Here is a 22,928-nt window from a genome sequence, read left to right as displayed (position 1 = left end):
AAATTCGCTCCCTTATTCTTTCCTCTCCACCCTCTAACTGCCCTCTCGATCCCATCCCCTCTCACCTCCTTCGCTCTCTTTCTCCTACTGCCTGCTCTTACTTAGCACACCTTTTCAACCTATCACTCTCCTCTGGTGTAGTACCCTCCTCTTTTAAACACGCTCTTATCTTTGCTATCCTCAAAAAACCCAATCTTGACCCCACCTCTCTTGCAAATTATCGCCCTATCTCTCTTCTCCCCTATGCCTCCAAATTACTTGAGCGAATTGTCTGCAGCCGCCTAACCAGGCACCTCACGGATAATTCCCTCCTTGACCCTCTCCAATCTGGCTACCGCCCCCTCCATTCTACCGGAACTGCCCTGGCCAAGGTTACTAATGATCTCCTATCAGCCAAATCCAAGGGTCACTTCTCTGTTCTCATCCTCCTTGACCTCTCTGCAGCCTTTGGCACTGTGGACCACCCCCTCCTGCTGCAAACTCTTCTCTCTCTCTGCCTCTCTGGTTCTGTCCATGCCTGGTTCGCCTCATACCTCGCTAATCGCTTCTCTGTATCCACGCCTTGTTCTTCCTCCTGCCCCTACCCTCTCCCCGTAGGAGTCCCACAGGGCTCTGTTCTTGGCCCTCTACTCTTTTCGCTCTACACTTCCTCCCTTGGTGCTCTCATCTCCTCCTTCGGTCTTCAGTATCACCTTTATGCTGACGACATTTAACTCTATATCTCCTCTCCTGATCTTTCCTCCACCCTCCACCCTTCCTCCTGGTCTCCTCTCATATTAGACACAGAACCACCCCCCCCACACAGCCTATGATATTGTTTATCTCTATTTGTATTCGATTTACACTATGTTAATGAACCCTTACTGGGTTCCTTTCATGTAGGGTTGGCACCCAATTGGGCAGTTTGCTTCTCTCCTTTTTCCTCCTCTCTCTCATGAATTTCCTCCTTCTCTTCTTTTCTTCCCTTTTTTCTCTCTGAAGGATGAACTGATTGCTCACTTTTTCTTACTACATCACTAGTCATGCTGTCCAGAATCAACTTCCTCCCAATGTTATGGCCTTAAAAATCTTCTAGGTCTATGTCAATGGACTCATTACACTCACTTCTCCGCCCCTCATCAACTCTATTCCCGCATTGACATGCTACACGTCTCCCACTCCCTCACTCCTCATGTGACTGAGGCGTGCATTACTCCAGTCTCCTGGGTTGATTGCTCAGGGGTGTTCCTTATAGTAGACCACCTCAAAACAACGTCATACCCTGGTAGGTGGCACCTAGACCTCCTGCTTAACCAATCCACTCTTAAAAATTCGATCTCTAGCTACTTTCAAGATAACGATACCCCAGATGTACCCCCAGGTATTATTTGTGAGGCTCATAAAGCCATCATTTGAGGCCACTTGATAAGCCTGACTTCGGCCTCCCAAATAAAGGCTGCAGAAAAGATATTGGGCTAGATTTACTAAGCTGCAGGTTTGAAAAAGTGGTGATGTTGCCTATAGCAACCAATCAGATTCTAGCTTTCATTTATTTAGTACATTCTACAAAATGACAGCTAGAATCTGATTGGTTGCTATAGGCAACATCCCCACTTTTTCAAACCCGCAGCTTAGTAAATCTAGCCCATTGTCTCTAGAACGAAAAATCACCTCTCTTCTCTCCCAACACCAGACCCACCATGACCCAGCCCTACTCACTCAAATCAAATTAAAAGGCCAACTTATTACTCTCTTTGCCCGTAGGGCTGCTATCACCATGCAAAAACTCCACCAGATGTACTACTATAAAGCTGACAAAGCTGACTCTGTCTTAGCTATATAACTCTGCAAGAAAATGACCCTGGTTCATATTGGTAAAATTAACTACTCACAAATGGACGCCGTCAAATATAACCCGACGGCGATAGTATATGCACTCCAGGTCCATGCATCATTTTTAATTTTTTACATTTTTTTGAATCCTCTAAATGTCTTCAATACCCTAACTTAACCTCTTCTAGTTTCATTTAGCCAAAGATTTCCAGAAAAAAGAGGTCTTGTGAGTGTTACAAATGTCCCTCCGCTAATAAAATTTCCATTGCAAATGTCTCTTGTTTTAACCATTGAAGCTCAATTTTGGTTATACCACTCCTAAGAGTTCTTTAGGAAGGAAATATTGTTTTAGTAAACCTGTCAAAAATGCATGGATATTTTTTCCTGTTCAAAAATCAGACAGATGAACATATTTTCAAAACTGAAATATGTAGGATGGAGATTGATTTGCCCACTATTTTGAAGCTAGAACTTCGGCAGTTTGATTTCAGTCTATGCAACACCTCTTGCTCCTTTACCAAAAAGCAGATATTTGTTCTCAAGGATAATGGGGTACAAGTAGTCCAACAGATGCATTAATTCTATTTATTCTGGAGGAGGACATTGTGCAGCCACGTACAATGTAGAAGCCTTTTTAAACTACATTGTACATAGCTGCATACTTACATTACCCCCTTAACAACAGTGATAATCGCGAATGCATGGTCAATGATGTCATCAAGTGCAGCCGCCTTCTTACTTCCTCGTCATTGGCTGAAGTCGGTGTGAAGAGGAGTCGTCATCGGTGAAGGTCAGGAAGCAGCCCTTCAGAATCCTCAAGTCGAGGTAAGTCTTGTTGGAGTTCTTGGCATCGATATGCCGCACCCCACCCGAGGGAGACAGTCAGCGAAACTATTTCTCATCTAAGAGTGTTAGGGTACTAATTTTCTCATTGATTGCCTATTCTAATTAGTTCTGATAACCATATTGGAGTTTCTTACAGCACTCTATTTATTATTTTTTCTTTATTGTTGTAGAGCCTTAAACTTCAGTTATAAAATTCTCAGGATTTCATGTCCTTCTACTTAGCAGTTAGGAAGTTCTAATTAATTATTTAATTCTTTATTTTGTTTTTGCTCAGATCTCCTAATACTTAAAAATGGAGACAGAAGAAGCAAAGTAACATGAGAATTATTGCATTTTAATTATGTCTAAATCTTTTCATTCTCCTACTGTGGTGACAGTATTGTGGGTTGAAAATGTAGTGTTAATGTTACATGCGGTTGTTAGTACACATTCATGAAAACTACAGCCTTGTGATTGCTATTTTACTGTCCACAAAAAAGGGGAGGGGTTTATGTCCGCTCAAAGGATTGCCAATCCTCACTATCAAATACTCATAATGATTAAATTGCATTCTGTGAGGGGGTGCTTCCACAACTAATCTGTGCATGTGTTTGATACTTATTATCAGTATACTGCCATCAACTCTTTTTTAAACTACAATTGGGGAACTGCAAGTAACATTATGACAGTTCAAGTGCCCTCAAATTTACTGCAACCAGTAGTCAATATATTTTTCTATATAACTGTAGAAACTAGTATTCAAGGGCTCCATAACGTCTTGATGTGTTATTTTTTATCGCTGAAATACAGCAAACATTTTTTAGTTGCAGAAGACAATAGGCAGATTTACATGTAGTGTGCATTGTACAGTATATCTTTGAAGTAATTGATTGGCTATGGGATACTGCCTTCTTCTCTTCCTACTGCCGTCACTGTTCTCCTTGTCTCACAAAATATGGCAACTGTCATGACCGTCATAAGCTCTATTACTAGTAGGAGAGCTGGACTGATTTTGTAAAACTTGTCTTTTCTACTTTATACACAATTTTTATAAGTCACAACAAGTGCTTACAATACAGGGATTATCTAGAAAAGAACTTGTAGATTGATTTTAGGAACTTTCATTTTATGTCGTGTACTGTTTGTAAGATGAGATCAGTAACTGACAAGGAGTGTTGATTTTTATAGTGCTTGAATTCTGGAGGCTACATATGATTTAGCTACTACTATACTGTTAGCAGAAGCACCATGGACCAATTGGCAAATGGTTTATAATATATTTGTAAGTATGTGTAACTAAGATTTATGCATTTTATTTATAAATAGGCGGCAGTTTTAGTATTTTTACTGACTGGCAGCTGGCAGCAGTGTGCTAGAGAGTTTTTAAACAGACAAAATGACTCCCATTTGAAATTAAATTGGTCATCTTATTGTGTACCATTCAAGTTGCCATAATACTAATTTTTACTTCAACCGCACTCCTATTAGTCTTTAAATATAATAGTTACCCCTGTTTGAATTGCAATATTTATTGTAGCTGGAGTCAGTTGTGGAGCAAAATGGGCATCACATGATTGGATGTGATTAACACATGATTGTACTCTCAGCCAATCGCTATGAATATTTTGATTTAGACAGGGCATGCATCCTCTTTAATCATAGATGCATAAGCTTTGACATGGCAGAATTCTCCCATATCAATTGTGACCAGGACCACCAGAACAATTAAGACTTGTATTGCCATAGTCTTGACAATCATTATCTTTGTATCAGACCATTTTATCCTCTACTGCCCTGGCTGGCAGCTTTTCTAGTAGAGCCATAAGTAGCATTATTTTACTGATAATGGCATCTTCTTTGCTTACCTATTAGCTATAACTGCCTAGATACTGTGTTCTATAGACAGCAGTGAGGACTTTTTGGTTTGCATGATTTAAGTAAATCATTTCTTGCCTTCTGTTGCTCATGAACCATTTCTAGCATTGACGCTATTAGTTGGAGGTCTAATGGATTCTGAATGGATGGGTTGGTAAATTGTACATTTTACAAATGTCACAGGATGTCAAAAATTGGTTGAAATGATCACGTAGGCCTTTGCTATAAAGCTTCAAACATTCTGGCATTCCCACACAATATTTTTGTAACAAATAAACCGCTGAACTGAGCTTTCTACATTTATACAATAGATGTATTTTACAATTACAAATGGCAATGTTCTTCACTGCTCCAGCATGAAAGATGTGAATGACAGTTAACTGGGAACTTATTTTTTGGAAATGTGATCAGAAATCAGTCTCTGTATGTGTCTTCTGATTAAGCAATATCTGTCTTAACATGACATGGAAGCAGTATACCAGTGGCAAAGAAGAGAAAAATAATGCTTTATTATATGCAATTATAGCTAACATTTTATGGCACACGTTGGTGCTGCTTACTTAAAAGCATTTTCTCACTCTAGACTTATTATATGTCAGAGCTAGTGCTGCAGCTACTGTAGTAGTGAAGAGATGAGTGAGTACAGTAAGCAAACAAAGACTAAGGGGTATATTTACTAAACAGCGGTTTTGAAAAAGTGGAGATGTTGCCTATAGCAACCAGTCAGATTCTAGCAGTCATTTTGTAGATTGTCCTAAACAAATGATAACTAGAATCTGATTGGTTGCTATAGGCAACATCTACACTTTTCAAACCTGCAGTTTAGTAAATATACCCATAAGATGGTAAAATATAACATATCCAACATTTTTCAGCCCAGAGAAAGCACTTCTTTGTTTATTTTTCTATACCACTGTTGCTGTTATTTATAATGATTTCAGCACTGGACTGGCATTTGCCCTACACCACATCTGGCAGAATACCCAGGTTACCTCTACACCAGTGAGATCTATGATGTAATCCCTAACATTAAGCTAGGAAAAATAACAGTCTTCCTCCCCAATGCAGCCGGGAAAGTGGGTAAGCCTCATATGTTTTCCTTAAAGGATTGATACAGTATTTCCCTTGAAGAACACAAAACAGTTATTAGCTGGTCAGTGCTCACTTAAGGTGAACAATAGGTGAAATAAGCCTAGACAATAAAAAAGTAAAAGAACAAAGGGTGAAATATCTGGTATTTGTTATTTAATAAATGCATTAGAGGATGTCCACAACTTATTATTCACAATCTGTATCCGGAGAATAAATTAATATGCGTTAGGTTACACCTAATGAGGAATTTTCCTTTTAAAACCAGAATAAGCTATCAAATAGGACCTGGCAGCTTTTCAAAGACATTTTCTGACCTTCTAGTATTGTGGCCCACATTAAATTTTAACAAGATGCTATATATCTGAAAGGTCTATTAGAATTCTTCAGCAAGTATTTATTCTTTTTTTTATCAAACTATTGAGGCAGAAAAAAAAGAAAAGTACTAAACATAATGATATATTTAAATTATGCAAATTACATAGAGCATTTTTTATTTTCCCATTTGATAAACAGCCGTATTATATGAATGTTAATGTAATGTTTTATTAACTCCTTTATTTAGGCAATGTGAACAATTTTAGTTTTCAGACATTTTTGCCTTCACTGCTTTGATCCCAAATTTCACCATGCTTAGAAAGTTGAGGGATACTTTGCACATGTAATAATAATAATAATAATAATAATAATAATAATAATAATAATAATAATAATATTACTATTTTGCTAGCTGTTTCTGCAATTATTAGTTGAACTGAACAATTAACAATGATTTGTTCAATTTTGTTCTTTTTCTCAAATTTAGGCATAGTAGTATCCCAGGCAGGAATAGAAGCTCCATTCTGAAGATATTTATATCTTACCCTGTCACTACTAGTTGAATTAAACATGAAAGATAAGTGGACCAAAAGCACAGAGTACTCAGAGTCTGGTTGGGTCTGACAGGAAGGGCGATGAGAATACTGGTGCTATGGTCAATACCATATCACAATGTTTTCAGAGACAACTGAAAAAAAAATGTTTCAAAGGAGGTCAAGGAAAATATACTTATTACATTTGTGACATATACGCATATACAGTACATGTTTGACATTATGCATTTTTCCATAATTTATCAGAGTGATGCAGGAATAATAAAGTCTCAGTCCAGCAATCGGTCAGAATGGTGCTGACAAGGGTGGTGGCTAAAGAGTGGCAGAAACTCCTAGTCAAGGAGACACCTCTATATAGGCATGTGTTGCTAACATACCTGTCAAACATAATCACTCCTTTCTGGGACTAATGTATTGGACCAACAACTGCACTAATTAAGACCAGCGTATAGCAAAAATGGTGTAGTCCTAGATGGACTGATCCATTACACTTACTTCTTAAACAGACCGGAATCAAAAGATTAAGATCTCAATTTTACATTTTGAAATTTTGCTTTTTGCACTACAACTCGGAATTTTGCTGTGTCCTGACACCAAATAATATTCATTAGGAAGATAGCCTTCTTAATAATTCTGGTTATTTTACCTACAGACCAATCAACATAGGTCAGTATAAACTTTGTAATTTTGAATCACAGAAGGGTCACTCATCTCTATTCAATTATATTTTGTTTTCCACAACAACATTTCTTTGCTGTTAATTAGAAATAATGCTTGTCACATATCAGGATCTTAGCCACACTTACCACATCCGTCGCTGTCATAATGGCTACCCAGGCCTCTCTAGGTCACCTGCAGCATTCCTGTCCATCACATCCTTCATTTTGTAAACAAACACATAGGGCTAGATTTACTAAGCTGCGGGTTTGAGAAAGTGGGGATGTTGCCTATGGCAACCAATCAGGTTCAAGCTGTCATTTTGTAGAAGGTACTAAATAAATGAAAGCTAGAATCTGATTGGTTGCTATAGGCCACATCCCCACTTTTTCAAACCCGCAGCTTAGTAAATCTAGCCCATATTGTTTGTTCTGCTGCATGGGCGGCCATCTTGAATGCAGTCAGGTGATGATTCCAGACCAACCAGATTCAGCAGCTGTGATCAAATGAACTTTGCAGCCAATAGCAGTTTAAAACACCCTATTTAAACTTGCTGCTGAGGTCTGTTCAGTGCCAGAACAACACACTTCTCTCTTGAGGATAGTTCTTGGCTCCAGGTTCCAGTTGTTCCTGACTACCCTGCGTTTCCAAAGTGATCATCTTTTTTGAACATCCTGCATTACCAACTAATCATTACTTTGCAAGTATCCTGCATTTCCAAAGTGCACATCGATTTATGATTACCTTCAATTCCAAAGTGTATATTTTCCTATAAGTACCCTGCATTACCCAGAGTTCATCTCTCTGCAAGTACTCTGCACTTCCAAGCTGCTCATTTTCCTACAATATTCCACATTCATCAAGAGTGCTTACCGCAGTAAGAACTTTGCACTATCCAGTGTTGATTCTGCAGTACCTGTGGATTTACCGGTATCACCAGTTCTGTTGCTGTGGCTGGTTGTTAGTCTCTAGGGCTCATTTCCAGTTCTATATATCTGTGTGTGGGTTCCAGGTTTGTGGCTGTCGCACAATCCTGAGTTCGCCATTTCCTGTCACAGTTCTGAGTTCTGAGCATCTGTCTCCAGTTCCAGTTCTTTCTGAGTTTCCGTGTGTTTACATTCTGAGTTCTTATTAGTGGGTTCCAGTTCCACGTACCTGGTTACAGGTACTGGGATTAAGTTCCCTTGAACAGTTCCAGAGTGTTATTAAGCAGGTTCTAGCTCTGTACTGTAGCACAGACTCGGGTCCTAGACTCCTATACTACCTGTGCTACTAAGAGTACTCTAGATGAGCAGAGAGATCATCAAGGCCTCCAGGTTCCGTTTCACTCCTGCTTCAGCCAGACCCAAGGGTCCCAAATCGGATCGAAAAATGTAGACAGCAATGACAACGCTATTGCATGGAGGTAAACAAATTACCTACTTGTGAATCATAGGTTCAGATCAGTTAGGGTTTGGGCTGAATGATTTTATCATTATCACTACTATGTTTTACAGTTTGGTATATTTTCATTCAATTAATGAATGTATTTAAAAGCCCCATAATATATGTTTTAATTCCAGCATAGTCATACTAAGCAGAACTGGAGTTTGAACTTGAGAGGGTTCAGAGATGAGCAACCTCATTAATAAAGGTGAACATAAAGCTTGTAATGTAGACAGATTATAAACATTTATCTGTTTAAATTGAATAAAAGTGTTTTAGAGTTGTCATAATTAATATCTATAAATATATCAAAAGGCAATATAAAACTGTGTGTATTAAACTGCCCAGGACTATGTAGATGACAAGGGGGACATTAAGTGCAACTGGAAGAAAAACAGTGGTTTATTCAAAACATGTAATTCAGAACATTGGACCCCCACAGTTTAATATTCCAGTGTTTGTTAGACAATATTTCTCCAGGCATAGTCTGAAGAAATGTAAAATTAAACACTGCACAGTGGAAGGTTGGCAACGCAACTGTTTGGTAGCTTCTTGGCTTATCCAATTATGTTTACTAACAGTCTTACAAAGAACATCATTAATATTCAAACACATTCATGCTTTTACATATTGAGATGCTTAACTTACATAGTTAGCTAATTTGAATCTTCTATACACAAGTGAACCTGAGCATGATAATACACATTTCTGCTAGTCTGGATTATTGTTCCTTAGAAAGAAATATCCCTTTGCCCATGTGGCAGGGTCTCCCCTTCATCCACACCCCGAATCTGCTGCATGACATGTCCAAAGCCTCAGCACCAGATGGGTTAATGTTTGGTACTGCAACTAATGGGCTTATTTCCAATAAAGTGGGCTGAGTGTAAAAACATAAAATATATTGTAGTGTGTTTTAATGTATGCTGAAATGTATTTAATAAAAGTAATACTTCCTCTTACCCTGCTGGTCCAGTGGATGTCTTTGGTGGTGTTTACCCAACATGCTGTGGTGGGGGTGGTCCCAGAAAGCAATGCAAAGAGCCACTCTGGAGCCCATGGGGCTCCAGCAATAGTAGCAAGGAGACTGTGGCCTTGGGATCTGCTCACCCACCCTCTAGACTCAATTTAAACTTGGAGGGAGCAGCTAAACAGGTCTCCTTGAAGTATTTTGGATGGGAGATTTAAAGATTATACTTATTGGTGCAAGGATGGTGAGAGACTGAGCCCCCCCACCTTTTTAGTGCATGAACCCCTACCACTAAGAGCAATGTTAACAGGTGCAAAAATATCCAGGCTGATTCACATACAAGATATGTGAATCATCCTGGATAGACTAAAGTTACAGGGGGGTGGATTACACCTTACCAGCAGATCTCCATATAAAATTTGTACAGTCATGTATTCCATTTGGGTGTATCATCACTACCTCACAGTGATGTGTAACAGCTCTCCTTAAAGCTACATATGAGTAATAAACACTACTCTTCCTACAAGCTCATGCAAGACACCTATTATCTCCTATTATCGTGTAATCTACAGTTAAGGCCCCAGAGTAAATGATCTGCCTGCAATCCTGAAGTGTTGATGCAGAGCAAGTACTCAGGAGGAATGAGCCACAGTCACCATTAAAGAGGCGCTGCAGGAGCAACAGACAACACCCAGATGTAATAATTTCCAGGTGCTGGTGAAGGAGATTGGTACACAGTTGGCATTTCAGTCAGTATCTGGTAGAAATAATCAGTAATGGCAGGTTAGGGTCAGTGAAAAGAAAGCCAAAATGAATCCACAAAGCCATTGTTAACAGTGAAACAGGATGGCACAGTAAGTCCATCCTCTCACAGCCCATTAATGTAATAAAACTAAAACTGTTGGATTGTGTTGTCGCACTGGGAACATTGGGTACACACCCCAAGAGGCGCAATGGCCATAGCAGAAGTTAGGGCCAATATGCGACTATGCTTACCCTACTTAAAATTGAGCTCATCTCATTTTTTTTACATTTTTGCTCTAAACTCAAGCAAATCCTTTGTGTAAAAAGAGAAATGTTTGTCCACTGTACGTTACCTATTGCAAAATTTAACCAAAATGCACTGTGCATCTGTATAAAAATAAAATACAAGTCAGAAGTAAATATTTGAATTTGAAATGCATAACTACAAATATATTTATAGGTAAAACTATTATTTATAATTTAAAAGTAAGCAAAAAAAACCTCAACATTGGAAAATGTTTTTATTTTATTGACCATAATCTAAATGAATAAGTAATATAATATCTTCCAAGTGCTGTGAAGATAATTACATGAACAAATCCTATTAGCTGTGATAAAATAAATTATGTGGAATGTTATCTGTTAAAACATATTGCTAACTCCTTCTGAACTTGATTATAACAGCAGAAATGTGAAACATATTTGAAATAAATACTTGTACTGCCATCTATCACCACAAACATACCTTACTTGATTCTTATTGATATAGATGTGTTTTTATTATTATTATTATTATTATTATTAGTAGTTTTATTATAAAAAAAATGAAGGCTTTAATATGTATTTTTATTTAAAATTTGTACTTATTATAAAGCAAATTAGTCTCTGAACTAATAATGTTTTAATTAGTTAAATCAGCAAGAATAACAAACAATTTGTCTTTTTCTGTACTACATTTCACATACTGAATATTTTCACTGGTCATTTGAATGACAAAATATTATTACATAATAAAAAGGATCTTTTATGAATCTGCAAAAAATGCAGGCCAACAACTGGATTGCTTTAAGATGTCATGCCGTTACACTGTTTTTACCTGGGTACGCGCTTAGTTAATCAAGATAGTGGTGGTGCAGGGTTGCAAAATTTTTCTTCTTTTCCCTTTTTATGAAAGGAGCTGGATGGATCAGCACATTGCTGTTTAGGCCAGTGGTTCCCAAACTGTGCACCTAGGCTCCCTGGGGTGCCTTGGAGTTCTCACAGGGGTGCCTCGGCCAGGGCCGGTGGTAAGCAAGGCGAGGGACTACTTGGTAATTATTTTGGCTTAGGGGTGCCTTGAAAAAATTTTGGAGACCCTACGGGTGCCTTGAACTGAAAAAGTTTGGAATCCACTAGTTTAGGCTAATCCTAATTCTACATATAATGGCATAAATGAGCAAGATAATTAAATAAGATTCAAGATGTTGACATTAGCATTTTGGGGGAATTACGTTCAGGTGGCTGCAGAGTAAAATTTCCTAATAGTTATGCAACTTCTGAGGTGGTAGAGATGAGGCATTTCCCTATACCTGAACTTTGACACTTCTGCGTAATTACATTGATATCTGACATATTAAATAAGTGTCTCAATTTCTTTTAACATTAATGACTCTTTTAAGACAAACATGATATTAAAAAGAAAAAGAAAAGAAAGGTTAATTAAGAAGGTGATCCAAAAATTATAGTAGACAGTACTTTGAAATATGGTTTAGTTTTACTTTTGTCCTAACACATATTAATATCTCGACCCACAAATGGCCACCCAAAGCTACTGCACGAGGCCACTTGCCGATAGTTAAAAGTGAGCACCTATATCTGTATACAGTGACTATAAATGGATACTCAATAGATCTGCATTTTGGATTCTGGAAAGTACACTTATATGTTTGTGAGTATGAAGCCTTTAGGGTGAAAGTTTAATGTTGTAGTTGGTTAAGGTAGGGATATATCAGTGGAAGAACATTTTTATGTTTTTTTTGGGTGAAAAATACAGAGGGGCCGATGTATCATAGGGCCAGGCACCATTTAGAATCTTGCAAATATGGTTCTGTACTGTCCTACTGTATTGATAAAGCATCTAGCTACTATATCAAACTGGGTCCCCACTGTCCAGTTATTCACTAAATCCCAAATAAAAATAAAGTAGAGCACTGGAGTTAAACTAAAATGTTTTCATTTTAAAACACAAATACAATCTAGCTACAAAGAATATAGTAACACACATACTAAAGTGTACAACATATGATATGGCATAATAATGAATGCCTTCCTTACATGAGATATAAATCATTTTTAAGCGAGAGATGAAAGACCGATCCTGATTGGCTGTACAGGCATGGCGAAAACTTTTGAGAATGACACAGTATTGGTTTTCACAAAGTTTGCTGCTTCAGTGTTTTTAGCCCTTTTTGCCAGATGCTGCTATGGTCTACTGAAAAAAAATTACAAGCATTTCATAAGTGCCAAAAGTTTTTATTGACAATTACATTTAGTTTATGCAAAGAGTCAATATTTGCAGTGTTGACCCTTCTTTTTGAAGACCTCTGGAATTTGCCCTGTCATGCTGTCAATCAACTTCTGGGCCACATACTGACTGATGACCACCCATTCTTGCCCAATCAATGCTTGCAGTTTGTCAGAATTTGTGGGTTTTTGCTTGTTCACCCGCCTCTTGAGAATTGACCACAAGCTCTCAATGGGATTAAGATCTGGGGAGTTTCCTGGCCATAGACCCACAATTTCAATGTTTTGATCCCTGAGCCACTTAGTTATCACTTTTGCTTTATGGCAAGGTGCTCCATCATGCTGGACAAGGCATTGGTCGTCACCAAACTGTTCTTGGATGGTTGGGAGAATTTGCTCTTGGAGGATGTTTTGGTACCATTCTTTATTTATGGTTGTGTTCTTAGGCAAAATTGTGAGTGAGCCCACTCCATTGGCTGAGAAGCAACCCCACACATGAATGGACTTGGGATGCTTTACTGTGGGCATGACACAGGCTTGATGGTAGCGCTAACCTTTCCTTCTCTGGACAAGCATTTTTCCAGATGCCCCAAACAATCTGAAAGGGGATTCAACAGAGAAAATTACTTTTCCCCAGTCCTAAGCAGTCCAATCCCTGTACCTTTTGCAGGATATCAGTCTGTCTCAGATGTTTTTCCTGGAAAAAAGTGGCTTCTTTGCTGACCTTCTTGACACCAGGCCATCCTCCAAAAGTCTTTGCCTTACTGTGCTTGCACTCACACTTGCCTGCTGCCATTCCTGAGCAAGCTCTGCACTGGTGGTGCCCCGATACCGCAGCTGAATCAACTTTAGGAGATGGTCCTGGCACTTGCTAGGTGTTCTTGGGTGCCCTGAAGCCTTCTTCACAACTTTTGAACTTCTCTCTTTGAAGTTCTTGATGATCTGATAAATGGTTAATTTAGGTGCAATTTTACTAGCAGCAATTTCCTTGCATGTGAAGCCCTTTTTGTGCAAAGCAATGATGACTGCACATGTTTCCTTGCAGATAAACATGGGTAACCAAGGAAGAACAATGAATTTAAACACCACCCTCCTTTTAAAGCTTCTAGCTGTTAGTCTAACTCAATCAGCATGACAGAATGATCTCCAGCCTTATCCTCGTCAACACTCTCACCTGTGTTAATGAGAGAATCACTGACCTGATATCAGCTGGTCCTTTTGTGGCAGGTCTGAAATGCAGTAGAAATGTTGTTTTTGGGATAAAGTTCATTGCCATGGCATAGAGGGACTTTGAAATTAATTGCAATGTATCTAATATTTGTGTAATTCTCAAAACTTTTGGCCACTACTGTACATATATTAATTAATCAGGCTACCTAAACATTAACTCTTTTTGCGATGGGAGCTCAGGAACAGTCAGCTTTAACACTTCAGGTTCTTTTCTCCCTATGGATTAAACTGGATCAAGAAAAGAAGAAGCTGGTAGGTAAGTATTTGCTTCTGACATTGCACTACAGAAAAATAAGGTACTATTATTTAATATCTACTACCAAGGGGGCACAGTCTTTAAATGCAAAATTTAATAAATAAAGAAACAATATTTATTAATTTACCTGATACTCACCATCCAGAAGGCGCCTAATGATATTTAGTATTGGGCAGAGCATCTCTTGCTGCAGGGGCCTGAATGTTTGCTGAGTAGCATGGCAGGTTAAACATGGGGAGAGAGTTGTTTTTTTTACTTTCCTAGTTGCGTTTTCTCCTAAACCACCTACGGGTGACATTTCAGTCTTCAATTGACTGAATAGTTAATCCAGCAGTTTGGAGGGTAAAGCTGATGAAGAGTGGGTTTCAAAACAACCACAAAAGCCAAACCATTGTGAACCTGTGGCTCAGTCAGTCACTTCCTTTATTTATCTACCTTGTTATTGTTATGTTCGTTTTATCGCTACCAATAAACATTGTCCAATACGATTATTGTGGTTCCAACACACAAAGAGATTTAATAGCCAAATATAACAGAATGACAGAAAACCATGTTGAAGCATAATAAATATAACAATAAACAGGAAAGTATAAACCAAATACATTACATTAAGCCAGCGCTTCCCCTGGGCCCAGGTTCAGATACAGCCATGTTGTCTGTTGTTAGGAAGAGAGAAAACACTGACCCAGGCATATAAGCAACATATAAGCAACACTTCCTTATATGCAGTGTAAGTTAACATAAACATTGATGATGTCATGAATATACACAGATAACGCCAAGGGGTAAATGTATCATACTCCGGTTTCTTCAAGTCGCCGGAAATCGGCGAGTTGACAGCTAAAATTTAAAGCGGTGCTGCCTTGTAAAGGGAAACCCGCCTTTACAAGGCAGCGCCGCTTTCAATTTTAACTGTCAACTCGCCGATTTCCAGCGACTTGAAGAAACCGGAGTATGATACATTTACCCCCAAGAGAGGTCTTCAGTGGTCCAGGGTTAATGATGTTCCAGTTGTCTGCAGGTCATAGGTTGGTTCATTTGATCTTTTCCAAGGGTAGGGGGGAACTTATGTCAACTGTTGCCTAGGTGTCTTCCCACAGAATAGCCAGTTTAAACTGACCCATAAACAAAGTACTTTTGAGTATTAATATCATAATGCTCATAATTTGCAACCGCTAGATGCGATCGCTTCTCTGTCGAAACCGGGTTAATGCTGGTGAAATGAGCTTTAATATGAGATCAACCTTTTTACCTTTTAGAGGACCTGAACCATAAATACATTTACTATAGTTTTATCTATGTATAAATAATGTCTAATACAGTTTACTAATAAATAAATGTGTATTGGAATCTTAATAAATGTATACTATTTACAAGTGTATGTGCGAATGTAAACGTGTGTGTTATTAATCCGTGTGATTGCGTCATTACACACTGCGTACTAATCGCAATCGCACTGTAAAACAATATTAATTAATTTAGTTTACTATATTCAGTTATTTGACTTTCACATTATGCATGTTTCAAAACTACTGTAATTATTGATGCAATTTGTTACCTTACACATTTAGCTTTCAATTCCGAGGGCGCGCAACAGTACTCGGATCCCCTAAGTTCGGGTGTGTTCGGTTCTCGAGGAACCGAGCCTGAGCATCTCTACTTTTTTGATGGTGAAAATGTCAGTAGCTACAGTTTGAATTTGCGAATCTTTAAAATCTGTTTGCAAAATATATTTATTACTTTTGATAGTAGAGGTGCTCAAATATTTTAAAACTGTTTCTAGAATTGTTTCGCTGAATCGGTTCTAAAGTTGAAAAATTCAACAGAAATTCTCAAACATTAGATTGATTCAAAAATGTAAATACATTTCAGCAATGCAAACAAGTTCGACCATGTCCATGCCATGAGCCAGCTCATGTCACAAATGATGTAGCTGATTTGCACATGGTTTAGCCAGTTCGCAAGAGGTAGATCCAGTTAATACACGATCGAACCAGCTTGAAAATATGTGAGATTAAATGGATGTATTTTAAAACCTTTCTGATGTGAATGAGGAAACTTACATAAAATCAATCAGCTTTAAGTTGTAAACACAGTAATGATCACTATTTGACTTAAGAAATTGTTTGCTGGGATGCAAATCAGAAAACAGCAAATTTCAAATTCAAACTGTGAATATGAGCCATAAACATAAAACCACAAAATCAAACTGACATAAATCAAAGATTGTACCTCAAACATGAGACTTAAACCAGTGAAATTACAATTCAAAATTTTCGAGCATACCAATTTGGAATCACCCAAAAATATGGTGCATTGTAAATATATTACATTTTTATACATTCTTGTAGAGATAAGGCCACTCTGAAATAATATGCATACATTTTTCTATTTCTATTTCCATGTAGAGTACCTGCCTTCCATAGGCTGTATGAATGAAACAGTTATAAATACTATTTTGTGAAAATAAAATCTGGTAAAAACAAAAATCAACATAATCAAAAACGTCTGCATACAATCTTGTGACAACATTTATTATAAAACTTTAGCGTTATATACATGTAAAAAAATAATCTTTGAGGAAGGAAAACACTTTTATACCTTGAAAATGTGCCCTTATACTAAATGAATATTATTTGAAGAGTGCAAATATTTTATCTTAATTTTCAAATCATTGATTTGAGGATTTGAGAGCACATGTGAAAATTACTGCCTTAACAGTATTTATTACCAATCTACAAAAAAATAAAAACAATTATATATAAAAAAAACTTAAAGAGACGATAGTATTGTGGTGTAGAGATTGGGTCATTACTTTTGGGAAATTGCTACATTTTTCTGACAAAGGCTCGGCTTAAGTAAGGTTAAACTAATGGACATGTCATTGACATTACATTATACAGTTGGAATTCACACAGATACATGTGGAAATTGTAATAAAAGAGAGAATTTCAATTATGAAAATATCATGTGCTTTTACATTTTAGACTTCACTTTCTTTATCAGATATTTCATCACAAGAATAACAGTTAGTATCAATGGATCAAAATCTCAGTCTGAAGGACTGACTTTTATATTATAACACCTACACAATTGTTTCTTCAGGAAAGAGCAAGGTTGTCCAATTTTTAATGAAGCCTAGACCTTGTTTCATCACATTTTATGAAATAACAGTCACCTGTACACAGAGATTTATAAAAACACAGAAACTCTATGTGGGTTTTACAGTTTTCTGCACCACATAAAATTAGAAATATACCATTACCAGTTTGATAAATGTAACCTTTATTGAAACTATACATGACAATATTCTCATGGCTACCAACCAAGGTAACTTGTCAGTCTTTTCAGTCTGAGCCATTCTCAAACACGTGTAGACTTTCTTTGAAATATAACTGAGCAGAGCTAATGCAGTTCAACACCTCTTGCAATGCTGTTAAAAGTGTTTCATTTGACTTTGTAATCTTGCAATGTTCTTGTGCTTCTTGAAGTATTGAAAACCAAGTTGATGTTCCATCCAGTTTGTACAAAATGTTTCTAAATGGAGAAAAGGAGAAATGATGTTAGAGGGAGTTATCATTTTGCATAGTGTACTATAGCCTGCCTTAGAAAATACAATTGCAAATACAATAAGCTGGATTTTGTGTTGATACTTGGTATGAAGACTTCTATTAATCTGTGGTTGTAAGATTCAGCCAACCAAATCTAAACCCGATTTTTACAACATACAAAGTAAAATATCTTTGTAGTGTTTTGGATTTGCAGTTGGTGAAGTGCATGCACTTTTATATCCAGCAAAATACATCGATATTACATGACATAGTCTTCTTATGTTAGAAATAAAGTTGGGATATCACATGGTGGGTTCATTTTGAACTCTATAAAAACAGAAGTACCTTGGATATTTATTTCTGAATGCTGGAAGCAATGGAATTTATTACATTTTTTTTATTCTGTTCCTGACCATTTAATTGGAATCAATATAGTCAATAACAGTCCAGTTTCAGCTATGATACTATTTGTTTCATAGCTCTTGTTACAATCTCATGATTTCATGTGCAGGTAGATAATTCTCATCCACTCTCTCATTCACTGCATCAGAAAGCACTGTGTGTGGCTCGATTACCAATTGCAACTAGAGTGCATGAGGTGTATCATGGTCATGGGCATGGTCAGTGGTTAGCACTTCTGCCTTCCAGCACTGGGGTCATGAGTTCAATTCCTGACCATGGCCTTATCTGTGAGGAGTTTGTATGTTCTCCCCGTGTTTGCGTGGGTTTCCTCCGGGTGCTCCGGTTTTCTCCCACACTCCAAAAACATACTGCTTAGTTAATTGGCTGCTAACAAATTGAGCCTAATCTCTCTCTTTGTCTGTGTGTGTGTTAGGGAATTTAGACTGTAAGCTCCAATGGGGCAGGAACTGATGTGAGTGAGTTCTCTGTAGAGTGCTGCGGAATTAGTGGCGCTATATAAATAAATAATAATAATAATACTATTGATATAGGAGATGATTAGTAACATTTCTAACTTTTTATACACATTTGCACTCCAAATTTAAACATGTATCTTGAATTTAACTTAAGCCAGAAGCAGTTCATTCACTTAATTGACTAAAGAGTACATTTTCTGAGGAACAGCTTTGGTTTGTGAATACAGAGAGTGGAGCCAAGTGATCTGCCTTTTGAATTTTTTTTAACACCTTTACCTGGCAATGACCCTCAACTCTTCCAGTCAGAAATGTTTTTAAACAACTTCCTATTTTAATCACATTGAATGTTCCTACTGCGTCTTGGATAAATGACTTTAGGGCACAAGCACTGGTCTCCTTTCTCGTTCTTTGGAAAGGTCGACATAACTGACTTGAAGTTAACTGGCCTTTTATCTAACATTTCATAATTCACTCACAGCACTGACAACTCTCCTTCAAGCCTTTAAAATGCTTGCCCAGATAAGTGGAGCGGAATGTCAGAAAACAGTGTTATTGTTAATATTATCTATATGAATATAAAAGAAGAAGTTTGTTTGTTTGTTTGTTGGTGAATATCTTCCACAGCTCTCAAAGTAAAGCTGCCAAATCTTACGAAGTTATTTAGTATCGAAAAAGTAACCTACTAGACCACATAGCGGCAATGTGACAATGAAACAAAGTGACACAGCGGCAAATATTGTAAATATAATTTTTTGGCTGTAAACAATTGTTTAACTGCTGGAAGGAAACCTTATGACAACACGACATAACGATAACGCGACAATGCAACAATTCTTATTCTCTGAATAGCAATTTTTTTGTCTATTTACCAAATAATTTGCTAAGATATAGAAACGGCTACAAATTACAAATCGGACCCATGCAATGCAGGGTGACCCTTCTTCACTACTTTGATCAGAAGAGCCTGTTCTGAGCCTGCATTCAGACACCCCTGCATGGACTGGGATGAAAAAAATGCGAGGTGGCCTAGTTGGATATTGGCTAGGTTATAGGAGGGTTAGGGTCCCTGTCTATTCCTAGCCTGCACTCGACCATCCCTGCACCGACTGGGGTGAAACTATATATATATATACATATATATATGTACATATATATATATATATGTGTATTATTAGATATAATAAATACTGGCGCTCAAACTCGAAATAGGAGAGTAAGTAATAATATAGATCACCAATCTTGGTGTACACTATTCTTCATAAGAGTAGGCAGCCTCCCTCTTAATTTTCGGATGGTACTCCGATAGAGAAATAAGTATTGTAGATATAGAAAGAGGGACGATGGCGCCAAATCTAGTAGTGCTAACTGGTACAGAACGTCCAGACAGTCAGTATTACTGTATACAGAAATATAAATACAAAGTGTTCATCATGTCAGGCTGGTATAAACAGTATAAACCAATGTTCATAATTCCTGATCATATGCCGAAACACAGACAGAAGAAAGCAGAAAACAACGTTTCAGATGTATCCGTGACAATCAGTAGCAAGTGATAGGTGGCAACGTACCAAAAAGATATAAATAAACAGCTTATCTGTATCAGAGGTTCCTGGAAATGAGCTCCAGTCAGCTTCAAGAGGTCAGGAACAGACGTGTAGATATCTTATGTAGGTATATGGTAACTGGATCATCAGCCACAGCACAGTCACTGCTCACAAACTCCACTCATACGGTGTATTAAGAGAGGAAAAAGCCATATAGTGTAGTACTTATGTGCAATAATTTATTCAGCATGTATCATAATAAAACACACTCACAATATATATAAGGTTTAAAAGCTTATCTGTTGATCCTGTAGACATAGGATACTGCTACACGATATAGATCACTGGGATGTATAAGAAGTAAACACCAATGGGCTCCACACAGAAGTTCTCAATGGGGTAACTTTTCAGGGATCAGGTAGACAGTCCAGCCTTATGTGTACCAGGAATATGTATGTAGAACAGCCTCAACGCGTTTCGTCGTATAGACTTCGTCAGGAGGAGTATTTTAAAACAGCACTTATTGCTGTCTTAAATAGCGATGGCGGGCGCCATTTTGCGCATGCGCAGTACAGCGCGATTTTCGCGCATGCGCAGAACGCACTTCCGGTTCAGCGCTAACACTATCTGTATGGAAGGGATGTATGTTGCCTGTTACAAACAGGTATTGAGCCTTAAAGGACTCAGAAGTAGTAGGGGCATAGAATATGTAAAGGTTAGTGCCCAAGAGACTGTATGGGCTAAATATAGCTGTTGTAATTGCTGGCGGTGGCCATCTTGGAATGGGGCAAGATATATATCAGTGGAGTGCTAGTAGATTATCACAGATCAGCATGTGATACTAAAATGAATAGCGGTGGCCATATTGAGTCAGGGCTATGGAGTGAGCTATAATAGAGAACTCCTGGTGTATAGCCCATAGTACATACATATAAATGGGGAAAATAAAGATATCAAAAGTCCAGTACGGCTAGGAACTATTCCTCTGAGTACTAGACATAACATGCTTACAAATCTTAAAAAATTGTAAAACTTAAAAAATTGATTGATATTCTGCAGGATATTTTATAACCAGACAGGCATAGCTGTGTGGTAATGTAAAATTATATATACATAAGGTAAACACAATATTTACAGGCAGAACATATAATCAGTAGAAACACATACATAAAATCAGCTGATAAAATGAAAATAAATAGATATATATATATATATATATATATATATATATAAAAGGTGTATGGTAAAATAATTAACAATGGTCTATAGGCATACAGGCATATAATATCAAGCAATCACAAATATTTCAGTGTGATAATTCATAAATTGCATAAAAATATCAGTCGTTTAATAAATATATCAATGCAATAGATAAAGAACTTATATAGTATAAGTCTAATAAAATTACAAAAAAGGTGCTATCTCATAACCTTCATTTAGCCCAGAGGGAAATCCAGAACATTTCCCGTTTAGAGAGTTTGCCTTGAATGTCTCCACCACGTGGTCCCAATTGGACATGTTCGATAGCTTTGAATGAGATGAATCGTGGATCTGAGTTATGTTTTGTGAGAAAATGTCTGGATACTGAGTGGCTTTGTACTTTGTTTTTTATATTGCGTACATGCTCTTGTATTCTAAGTTTGAGGGGCCGTTTTGTTTTGCCTATATATTTCAAACCACAAGTGCATTCCAGTAGGTATATCACGGATGTTGTGACGCAATTTATATAATTTTTAATATTAAATTTCTTGCTATTGTCATGATTATAGAAAATCTTTCGGTCTTTGTGTGCAAATTGACAAACATTACAATGGTTGCATTTGTGAAACCCTGTGGGAGCAGGAAAGGTTGTTGTGGTGGTGGCTTGATTTTCTCTTAACATACTGGGCGCTAGGATATCTTTGAGGTTTTTATTTTTTCTGAAGATGATATCAGGTTTTTCTGGTAGAATGTCTTTTAATACGGGATCCATTTTAAGGATACCCCAATGTTTGGTAATAGAGGTTTGGATTCTTTTTTCTTCACCATTGTAATTCGTAATAAATGGGATTTTGTCAATCTTATCTGTCTTGTTCTTATATTTTAGTAGCTCGGTTCTTTCTACCTGTGAGATTTTGTCGTTAGCCTTGTTAATGAGTGAATCAGGGTAACCTCGGTCTCTAAATCTGTCAGCATATATGGAGAGTTGTTCTTGGCATTGAAGTTCGTTACTGCAATTTCTTTTAATCCTGTGGAATTGTGAGTAGGGAATATTGTCTTTCCACCTTTTTACATGCCCGCTTTTGTAGTGAAGATAACTGTTGGTATCTACAGTTTTAATGTAATTCTTAGTTTCTACCTTGGTATCTGTGCATGATAATACCAAATCCAGAAACTCGATATGCTTTATGTGGTGGTTTGCAGTAAACTTGGGATTATACTCATTTATACTAATATATGATAAAAAATTGTTGATTGACAACTCATCACCTTCCCATACTATTAAAATATCATCGATGTATCTTTTATATATTTTAATGTTGTTAGAAAAGGGGTTAGAACTCAAAACTGATTCTGTCTCCCAACATCCCATAACCAAATTCGCGAAGCTCGGCGCGAAAATAGTGCCCATCGCAGTCCCGCAGGTCTGGATGTAATGTGTATTTATAAATTTAAAGTAGTTATGTGTTAAAGTGAACAGTATAAGGTCACAAATAAAGTT

General features: G+C 37.3%; 1 protein-coding gene across 1 annotated transcript in view; it reads right to left on the bottom strand.

Annotated features, from left to right (window-relative positions):
• Positions 1 to 16,782: 16,782 nt before the first annotated feature.
• Positions 16,783 to 22,928, bottom strand: part of NAALADL2 (N-acetylated alpha-linked acidic dipeptidase like 2) — a 608,694-nt gene continuing 602,548 nt past the window's right edge. Inside the window, exon 14 of the mRNA XM_075202155.1 lies at positions 16,783 to 17,791. Within this exon, the coding sequence (XP_075058256.1) occupies positions 17,602 to 17,791 (190 nt within the window). The 3' untranslated portion in view covers positions 16,783 to 17,601. The remainder of the gene's footprint in view (positions 17,792 to 22,928) is intronic.

The sequence above is a fragment of the Mixophyes fleayi genome, chromosome 3 (genome assembly GCF_038048845.1).
Source record: "Mixophyes fleayi isolate aMixFle1 chromosome 3, aMixFle1.hap1, whole genome shotgun sequence".
Classification (NCBI taxonomy): Eukaryota; Metazoa; Chordata; class Amphibia; order Anura; family Limnodynastidae; genus Mixophyes; species Mixophyes fleayi.
Note: the sequence above shows the minus strand (reverse complement) of the source record. Positions and strands in the feature narration are given on the sequence as shown.